Raw genomic sequence first — 10,467 nt, 5'->3', positions numbered from 1 at the left:
TGTAAATTATATTGATATATGTTTCATTTTGATGGAACATTTCTCTAAACGCTTCCGCGAAGTTTACATTCATGTTGCCTTGGTAAAAGGCATCTTCCTACTGTAGTCAACTAGCAAGGAAGGAAGGTTGGGCTCCCAAGTGGCGTAGCGGTCTAAGGCACTGCATGTCAGTGCGAAGAGATCTGGCTGTGATTGGGAGTGTGATATAACAGCCAGTTACCTGCAGGAACCAACCCTATGAACCATGCCCATGTTGTTTCTTTTGTTTAGCAGTATATAAGAGAACTGAAGGAACCGCCCTGGCGGAGCTTGTGGCAGACTTGTACTTTGTACGTGTTTGTTTTAACCTCTCCAGTTAAGTGATAATAAAGAATTCATCATTTAATGTGGACTTCAGGAGTCCCTGGTGTTGAATTTCCACAAAACACATCTGTCATGATAAGCACAATACAATGTTTATTCAGGGTGAAAGGTTCTTTGTAAATTCTGATGTACATCATTCTATGGGCGTGGGGGGAGTTTTGCTGCTATAAGAAAGAGTGCTTCTCCACTCCAGAGACACATATTCCGCTGTTGCATCTTTGAACTTCACTCAGAGTCTTGACTCTTAAAGAAGATTATTGCATATTGAATCAGACCAATCAGTTTTCTTTCATCAAGATCATCAATAGTCATCCTTAACACTGAGGCCTGCATATCATTCTATGTAAGTACACAATGTCACCAAATTACTAATCTTGCTATATGAGGAATATTTGAAAGCTATGTTAATATTTTGACCAAAAAATTAACAAAACCTTTCACCAACAAATGAACAAAACTTTCAGGTAACAAATTCGTACTATATTCTGAAACAGTTGCTTAATCAGTTATAAAGTCTAGTTAAACAAGCATGGTACGGGTTTGTTGTCCCCCACGATGAAATTGGGGAGGGGACTGCGGATCAGTCTGTCCATTCGTTCATATGTTTGTTTGTAAGTTAGTAAAACATAATATCTCAGACAGCACTAGTAAGATTTTGACAAAGCTTGGGTGAATGATTCGTCTTGCCGTACGGATTTGGCATTTACAAAATGACACTAATTGGCCCAAGACAGGAGCTATGGTAATTAACTGCAATTTGTTGGTCACACGCGATATGTCAATTGGCCCAAGAGGGGGTACTGCATCATTCGTGGGGGACGACATGTTTACTGTTGCCTTGTTTTCAAATGGTAGCCTCCTATTGTTCTGTTTTGAATTCAAAAGTATTATGTTAGTATGATGTTTAATGTGAGGTGAGTAGACTGTTGAGTGTAGTGCTTTACATCAAGCTGTCTCTTCATTTTGAATACACTGATTCACACATCTAGCATTGGATACAGAAATGTCAGGTCCCAAATTATTGAACTGCAGGGAAATGTGAACTGAGACAGCAATCATGCCAGCAATTTTGCTCCGTTAAAGCTGCAGTAGGTAAGTCTGCAGACAGCAGACTCTCTCACACACTCTCGTTCACTTTCTGTGCCCTCTGCCTGCAGACATAATTGTTAATAAATCCCAAATAATGAAGTTGATATAATTCATCATGTATATTTATCTGTTTAAATCTAATTTTTTGTGCACATTAGTCAGGTACATCCTCAGAAGGGACACGATTGGCTGGAATTATATTTCAGAGTGATTGCAGAGCGAGGGGCAGTCAAAGAAGCTGGATCTTCTCTCAGGATATTTTACATACTGATAGCTGATGATGTGTGAAGACAACCTCACATAATTGTTCAAAATAAATATGACCTAATGCAGCTTTAACATGAAAGCTTACTTAAATTAGAGAATCTACATCCGTCTTTGAAACTGAGGCATGCAAAAGCCTTGTATGTTAGTAAAAAAAAATCTTAAACAACTCATCATGCTAAGTGAAATTATTTTTTTTGAACTAATGTTGATTTTATTACTAATTAACTGCACATTTCAGGGAACAAACGGTACCTAAATGATGAAACAGTTGATTTATTGGTCATCATTTGTAGTTCATCATTATATATGACATAATGTTTTGTATTCACATTGTTCACTTTGGCCTGCTATTGTTTTTGTTTTCACATGGTGGACGTTGGCCTGCTCTTCTGATCCTGTGTAATATGTTCAGGTTAGTGACTAAACACAGGTTTCTCTAGCAATTCATATTTGTTGCTGCATGTTCAAGTTGTATTTATACTATATCACTGGGATTAATTTGACTCAGATATGCAGATGTGGTATGACAGTATGATGTTTAGTTGTTCCTATAAAGTAGACTGTTGAGTGTAGTGCTTAATACCAAACTTTCCTTTTCATCTTGATTTGACTAATACAACTAGTATTGAAATGACAGATTCTATAATTGTTCAATTCTGGTAAAATAAAATACTTTACCTTTCTGAAACCATTTGAAATCAAGGTAAAGGTTCGATTTACATTCAGAAATGAAGTTTTAATTATTAACAGTCATGTTTTAGGAATTACTTGACTAAATATGAATGTTAGATTTAATTGGACATACTGTGTACTTTAAAGGGTTGACAGACCCTGTTCTATATTAGACAGTGTCATAATATATTAATGCATACCTGTGAATACTGCAGCCTGTCTTAAAGATTTTTGTATTATATTATAATATATTAATGAATACCTGTGAATACTGCAGCCTGTCTTAAAGATTATTGTTCTATATTGATTCAATTATACCTTTACTCTTTCAGATATTCAAAAGCAGAAACTTTTTTTGGAGAGGTAAGTTTCAGCCCCACAAACACCTCATATTCTGATGTAGAATCTGTAACATTCATACTCATCATTATAGGTCAGTTTATCATATTCTGAGGTAGCATCTGTAACATTCATACTCATCATTATTCATGAAAATTTGTAATTATAGCAACATCAGAATTAATTTTAAAAGTGCATAGAGACGTGCTCACTTACACAACAATATGTTTCATTACATATAAGTCACCATGTTGATCATGAAGAAACAGCAGGAGGTAGAGTGGGAAGGTGGGAAGGTGCTGGGAGTAGGAGAGGGACTCCATGGAGTTGATCAGGAAGAAACAGCAGGAGGTAGAGTGGGGAGGTGCTGGGAGTAGGAGAGGGATTCCATGGAGTTGATCAGGAAGAAACAGCAGGAGGTAGAGTGGGGAGGTGCTGGGAGAAGGAGAGGGATTCCATGGAGTTGATCAGGAAGAAACAGCAGGAGGTAGAGTGGGGATGTGCTGGGTGAAGGAGAGGGACTCCATGGTGACTCTGAGGTCCCTAGCTGAGGAGGATGGAATGGGTGTGATAGATTCCAGACGAATAGAGATATAAAATCAGAGGAGGGTGGAGGACAAGGAGGAGCAATTTAAGAACACTTCATTCTCAGTGACCTGAGGATTGTGGAGCGATTTGGTCGCCCTAGACCAGAGCTACCGTCATGTATTCTTTCATTCCAATCCCAATCTAGTCCATCTGATTCTAATAATTAACTGTTTGATAAGCTGAATCAGGTTAGTTACCACTGGGGTTGTAGTGAAAACCTACAGGAGGATAGCTTCCCATGATCAGGGTTGGAGAGCAATGGTGTGAACCTACAGGAGGGTAGCTCTCCAGGAACAAGGTTGAAGAGCCCTGCCCTAGACTGATATATTGCTCGACCTCTAATTCCAACCAAGAGTCATTATATCCCTTGGTTATCGTTTGATCCTTATATCTTGTTCTTTCATTTCCTTTCGGTGCTTTGAATGTCTGAATCAGATCTTCTTTGAGTTGGAGCTTGAAGTTATGTGTACGAATTTGTATTTCTTAGGTTACTTGACGCACGCACGCGCACACACACGCACTCAACATGGCAACCACACTGGAACTAATAGGTGGTCAAGGAGGCAGTTCATTTGACTTCCACGGCATGAACAACGGTGCCACCCTCAAGAAGATCGGAGTGGCGGTGGGAGGCTCGCAGGTCAAAGCTGTGCGGGTGGAGCTGACCGACGGGAAAGTAGCGACTTTTGGAGATGCGAACACTTTCAATGAGTTTGAGTTCAAACTCGGCGAGCGCATCACAAAGCTGTCGCTGTGGGGTAACGGTGCCGGCACACGTCTGGGTGCCATCAAATTCACGACGAGTGAGAACCGGCAGTTCTTTGAAAAAATGACCAGCTGGGGACTGAAGACTGAGTACACCATAGATGTGGGGTCCGGAATCTGCCTGGGGCTGCAGGGCAGGTATGGCTCGGACATCGACTGCATGGGCTTCCTCTTCATCAACACCATCAAGTCGTCCGTGCTGACCGACATGACGTATCCCACCCTGTCCCTCTTCAAACCCCAGGTGAGCTCTTTTATAGATGTGTGTAGGCGGCTCAGGAAAACTCTACCGATGCTCTAACATTAAGGGGGCTGTCCACATTAAAACATATAATCCAATATGGGGGTCGACATTTATCAGGCATCTCATTTCTAGGACAGTCACACATACAGACACATTAGTTACTATTGTTGGCTTTCTAAAAATCAATTGATCAGTTCCTGAATGATGATTAGCTCTTAAATTGTCTTTGTCTTATCTGAACAATTTGTATCTTTGTGTGTGTGTCTGTGTGTCTGTGTGTGTGTGTGTGTGTGTGTGTGTGTGTGTGTGTGTGTGTGTGTGTGTGTGTGTGTGTGTGTGTGTGTGTGTGTGTGTGTGTGTGTGTGTGTGTGTGTGTGTGTGTGTGTGTGTGTGTGTGTGTGTGTTGATTTTAGGTGAGCCCAGAATATGTGAAATCTGTGTCTCACCACAACGACACCTCCTTGGTTCAAGAAGAGTCCATTACATACAGCAAGACACTGACCAAAACTTCCTCCTGGTCAGTCAGCAACAAGATAGAATCCACCTTGAATGTGTCAGTCAAAGCGGGGATCCCAGATCTGGTCGAGGTGACATCAGGGTTCAGCTTGACCGTGGGAGTGGAGCATTCCACCAGCCTGGAGAAGACAGAGACCATAACAGAAGCGGATACCATCAACCTGAAGATCCCGCCAGGGAAGACCATGGATGTTGAGATCACAGTGGGGAGAGCAAATATCGACCTCGACTACGAGGCCAAAGTGAAAGTCACCTGCATGAATGGCAGTCAGCTGGTCTTCCCATCCAAAGGCACCTACACTGGTGTGACTTACACTTCAGCGAGGGTATCCACAAAGGAGAGATAATAAGTACAGTGATGAATTAACTAATTCTTTGTGTGCCTTCTCTGTTACTATGATCAATTTCGAGTGATTCTAATTGAACCCAGTTGACTCAGCTCTTTATTTCTGTCTCAGCAGAGGGTATAACAACAGGTGGGTCATTCCTACAATACGGTGCCTTTGTGTCCCATGACATATTAACACACACTACCGGTCAAAAGTTTTAGAACACCTACTCATTCAAGGGTTTTTCTTTATTTTGACTATTTTCTACATTGCAGAATAATAGTGAAGACATCAAAACTATGAACTAACACAACTAGAATCATGTAGTAACCCAAAAGGTGTTAAACAAATGATGCCAGCTTTGCACACTCTTGGCATTCTCTCAACCAACCATTCTCTCAATTAACAGGTATGCCTTCTTAAAAGTTAATTTGTGGAATTGATTTCCTTCTTAATGCGTTTGAGCCAATCAGTTGTGTTGTGACAAGGTAGAGGTGGTATACAGAAGATAGCCCTATTTGGTGAAAGAACAAGTCCATATTATGGAAAGAACAGCTAAAATAAGAAAAGAGAAACGAAAGTCCATCATTACTTTAAGACATGAAGGTCAGTCAATCCAGAAAATTTCAAGAACTTTGAAAGTTTCTCCAAGTGCAGTCGCAAAAACCATCAAGCGCTATGATGAAACTGGCTCTCATGAGGACCGCCACAGGAATGGAAGACCCAGAGTTACCTCTGCTGCGGGTATAAGTTCATTACAGTTACCAGCCTCAGAAATTGCAGCCCAAATAAATGCTTCACAGAGTTCAAGTAAAACACATATCTCTACATCAACTTTTCATAGGAGACTGTGTGAATCAGGCCGTCAGGGTCAAAAGAAACCCCTACTAAAAGACACCAATAAGAAGAAGAGACTTGCTTTTTTGGATCCAACCGCTGCGTCCAACCACTGCGGTGTGGACGAACGGATGAGCTCTGCATGTGTATTTCCCACCGTGAAGCATGGAGGAGGAGGTGTTATGGTATGGGGTGCTTTGCTGGTGACACTGTCTGTGATTTATTTAGAATTCATGGCACAATTAAAGAGCATGGCTACCACAACATTCTGCAGTGATACACCATCCCTTCTGGTTTGAGCTTAGTGGGACTATCATTTGTTTTTCAACAGGACAATGACCCAATACACCTCCAGGATGTGTAAGGGCTATTTCACCAAGAATGAGAGTGATGGGGTGTTGCATCAGATGACCTGGCCTCCACAATCCCCTGACCTCAACCATATGATTCTTTATGTGTTGTTTCATAGTGTTGGTGTCTTCACTATTATTCTACAATGTAGAAAATAGTCAAAATAAAGAAAAACCCTTGAATGAGTAGGTGTTCTAAAACTTTTGACCAGTAGTGTATTTTGTGTGAATTATTGAACAACATTCATTGCAAAATGTTTTAATATATGGTTTAGGCCCAAATGTACCATAAAAAACAATGTTATGTAACTACAGCTTAATTTCATGAATAATAAACCATTTGTCTTTTGTTTCACCATGTCCCCAGTCAAGTTTATAAGTTTATCAATCTTCCATTTGATTTAATATTAATGCAATTCACAAATATTTACATGTTCATTACGTTGAGTTGTTCTCTTCTAATCAAATTGTTTATCAAGATTAATTTATTATTTAATATCAGAATCATCCAATGTGTTTGTTAGCACACATGCAGTCACTCACTCACACACACACACACACACACACACACACACACACACACACACACACACACACACATGCACATCACAACTGCTGCTAACAGACTCTTATTATGATTGCTAAACACTGCACAATTTAAACACTTGCCCCAATCCCCTTCCCCAAAATAAGTTTAAATATTAAATATTGGACTATAAATTGTGCAGCATCTCAGCTGCATATCAGTTACAATTTAAGAGCGTATTCTAGTAACTATCTGGCGGCAGGTAGCCTTTTGCTTAGAGCATTGGGCCAGTAACCGAAGGTTGCTAGATTGAATCCCCGAGCTGACAAGGTAAAAATCTGTCAATCTGCCCGTGAACAAGGCAGATAACCCACTGTTCCTATGCTGTCATTGTAAATACGAATTTGTTCTAAACTGACTTGCCAAGTTAAACAAAGGTTAAATTAAATAAACAATAAAAATAAAGTATGACTTGGGACTATCCAAGTGAAACACAAGTTGAGTTTAGTTGGCGTCTACAGATTATCTACTCCGCATTCAACTATGTATCAGCTGATGAGCATGTTCAGTGCATTTACTAACTCTGGTAACTCTCTGTAGATATGAATTGGGACATCTAAATGAAGTGAAATACTGTTTAAATTGTAATGCAATAATCACTCAACAGATATGCATTGGGACTACTAGAATAACATGTAACACTGTTTAAATTAATATGCAAAAATCCCTCAACAGATAGTCCCAATGCATATTTGTTGAGTGATTATTGCATATTAATTTAAACAGTCTTTCTTGTTATTTAGATAGTCCCAATGCATATCTAAATAACATTAAAGACTGTTTAAATTAATATGCAATAATCACTCAATAGATATGCATCAGGACTATCTAAATGAAGTGAAATACTGTTTAAATTAATATGCAATAATCACTCAACACATCCAAATGTGCAACTATTGGGATGAGTGAAATGACGTTTTGACACTGCAGCACCTGGGGGAATACACTGAACAATAATATAAATCACCATGTAAAGTGTTGGTCCCATGTTTCATGACCTGAAATAAAACATCCCATAAATATTCCATATGCACAAAAAACATGTTTCTCTCAAATTTTTGGCACAAATGTGTTTACATCTCTGTTAGTGAGCATTTTTCCTTTGACAGGATAGTCTGTCCAACTGACATGTGCAGCAAAATCAATAAGCTGATTTAACAGCATGATCATTACACAGGTGCACACTGTGCTGGGGACAATAAAAGGCCACTCTAAAATGTGCAGTTTTGTCACACAACACAATGCCACAGATGTCTCAAGTTGAGGTAGAGTGCAATTGGCATGCTGAACGCAGGAATGTCATTCAGAGCTGTTGCCAGGGAATTTAATGTTAATTTCTCTACCATAAGCCGCCTCCAATGTCGTTTTTAGAGAATTTGTCACTATGTCCAACCAGACTCACAACCGCAGAACACGTGTATGGCGTTGTGTGGGTGAGCGGTTTGCTGATGTCAACGTTGTGAACAGGGTGCTTCATGGTGACGGTGCGATTATGGCATGGGCAGGCATTAACAAAGGACAACAGGTTATTATTTTATCAATGGCAATTTGAATGCACAGAGATAACGTAACGAGATCCTAGGGCCCATTGTCGTGCCGTTCAACTGCTGCAATCACCTCATGTTTCAGCATGATAATGCACAGCCCAATGTCGTAAGGATCTGTACACAATTCCTGTAAGCTTAAAATGTCCCTGTTCTTCCATGGCCTGCATACTCACCAAACGTCACCCATTGAGTATGTTCGGGATACTCTGAATCGATGTGTACGACTGAGTGCTCCAGTTCCCGACAATATCCAGAAACTTCGCATAGCCATTGAAGAGGAGTGGGACAACATTCCATAGGCCACAATCAACATCCTGATGTCACGTTCTGACCAGTAAAGGGGTTAGTAGTTATATTAGTTTGATCAGGACGTGGCAGGGGGTATTTGTTTAGAGTGTTTCGGGGTTTGTTGGGCTATGTGTTTTGCAGTGGGTTATTTGTTTAGAGTGTTCCGGGGTTTTGGTTGATGTTCTATGTTAGTATATTTCTATGTTCTAGTCTAGTCTTTCTAGTTCTATGTTTAGTTTATTGATTTGGCCTTCAATTGGAGGTAGCTTTTCCTCGTTGCCTCTGATTGAAGGTGCTATGTATAGGGGTGTTTTGGTAATGGGAATTGTGGGTTGTTATTTCCTGTTTAGTGTCTATGCACCTGATAGGACTGTTAGTGTCGTTCGTTGTGTTTTTGTATACGTGTTTTGTTTGTTTTTTCCTTCTTTTACCAATAAAAGAGGATGTGTATACAGTTTCCCGCTGCACCTTGGTCAAATCATTACGACACCCGTTACATCTGATCAACTCTTTGCGAAGGAGATGTGTCGCACTCCATGAGGCAAATGGTGGTCACACCAGATACTGACTGGTTTTCTGATTCACGCACCTACCTTTTTTTGTATGTATCTGTGATCAACAGATGCATTTCTGTATTCCCAGTCATGAAATCCGTAGATTTGACTTTTGCCACATTTAGTTACGTTGCAGCTGTTAGCAGTTGATTTTATTCTTCAATAACACAGACCACAAAGCAAGTCAGGTAAAGAAAAATAGGTTTATTCAAAGAGAACAAATCATAGTTGCTATGCTGGGAAGTAGATGATCATTCTTCCCTGTCCTCAGTGTTCCTCTCCACTGAACAGAGAGACAGGATGTAGTTTTTTTCCCCAAACCCTAGCCTGTGGTTGACCAATTAGAATTCCTGGCAATAAAATTGGGCCAATGGCCAGTACCCCATTTCAGGCTCAATGTATAAACAATTTGAACCAATGAGAACTTGCCACATGTAGCTATCAGCAGTCAAGGACTGAAACCCCATACAGATTCTAAACAGATGTTGAACTGAAAAACAACTTTTTCCATTGATCCTTAATTCCCTGTTGACCTCAAGTCCTCTGCGTTGTGTATTTATCTTAAAATATTCTTGCACAGCCTCATTCTAAAATGTATTAAATAATTTTTTCCTCATCAATCTACAAACAACACCCCATAATGACGAAGCGAAAACTGGATTTTTGAATAGTTTGCAAATGTAATAAAAATAATAAACTGAAATATCTGCTTTGTTGGTTAAGCACTCATAAGTAAGTATTTCACAGTAAGGCCTACTACACCTGTTGTATTCAGCGAATGTGACAAACACTATTTTATTTTATTTAAACATCAAGAGAATAGGCAGTCATATCACGTAGGTAATAAGCAGTCATATCACTTAGGTAATAGGTAGTCATATCACGTAGGTAATAGGCAGTCATACACTTAGGTAATAGGCAGTCATATCACTTAGATAATAGGCAGTCCTCTCACTTAGGTAATAGGCAGTCATATCACTTAGGTAATAGGCAGTCCTCTCAATTAGGTAATAGGCAGTCATATCACTTAGGTAATAGGCAGTCCTCTCACTTAGGTAATAGGCAGTCATATCACTTAGGTAATAGGCAGTCATATCACGTAGGTAATAGGCAGTCATATCACTTAGGTAATA

General features: G+C 39.8%; 1 protein-coding gene across 1 annotated transcript; it reads left to right on the top strand.

Annotated features, from left to right (window-relative positions):
- Positions 1-559: 559 nt before the first annotated feature.
- On the top strand, positions 560-5,265 carry LOC115168675 (aerolysin-like protein). The gene is made up of 4 exons (XM_029724154.1): positions 560-706; positions 2,724-2,754; positions 3,806-4,327; positions 4,741-5,265. Exons 3-4 carry the CDS (start codon positions 3,845-3,847, stop codon positions 5,188-5,190), a joined length of 933 nt encoding a protein of 310 aa, XP_029580014.1. The 5' UTR covers positions 560-706; positions 2,724-2,754; positions 3,806-3,844; the 3' UTR covers positions 5,191-5,265.
- Positions 5,266-10,467: the final 5,202 nt, after the last annotated feature.

This window comes from Salmo trutta, chromosome 30 (assembly GCF_901001165.1).
Source record: "Salmo trutta chromosome 30, fSalTru1.1, whole genome shotgun sequence".
Classification (NCBI taxonomy): domain Eukaryota; kingdom Metazoa; phylum Chordata; class Actinopteri; order Salmoniformes; family Salmonidae; genus Salmo; species Salmo trutta.
This window is presented reverse-complemented; position numbering and strand designations above follow the sequence as displayed.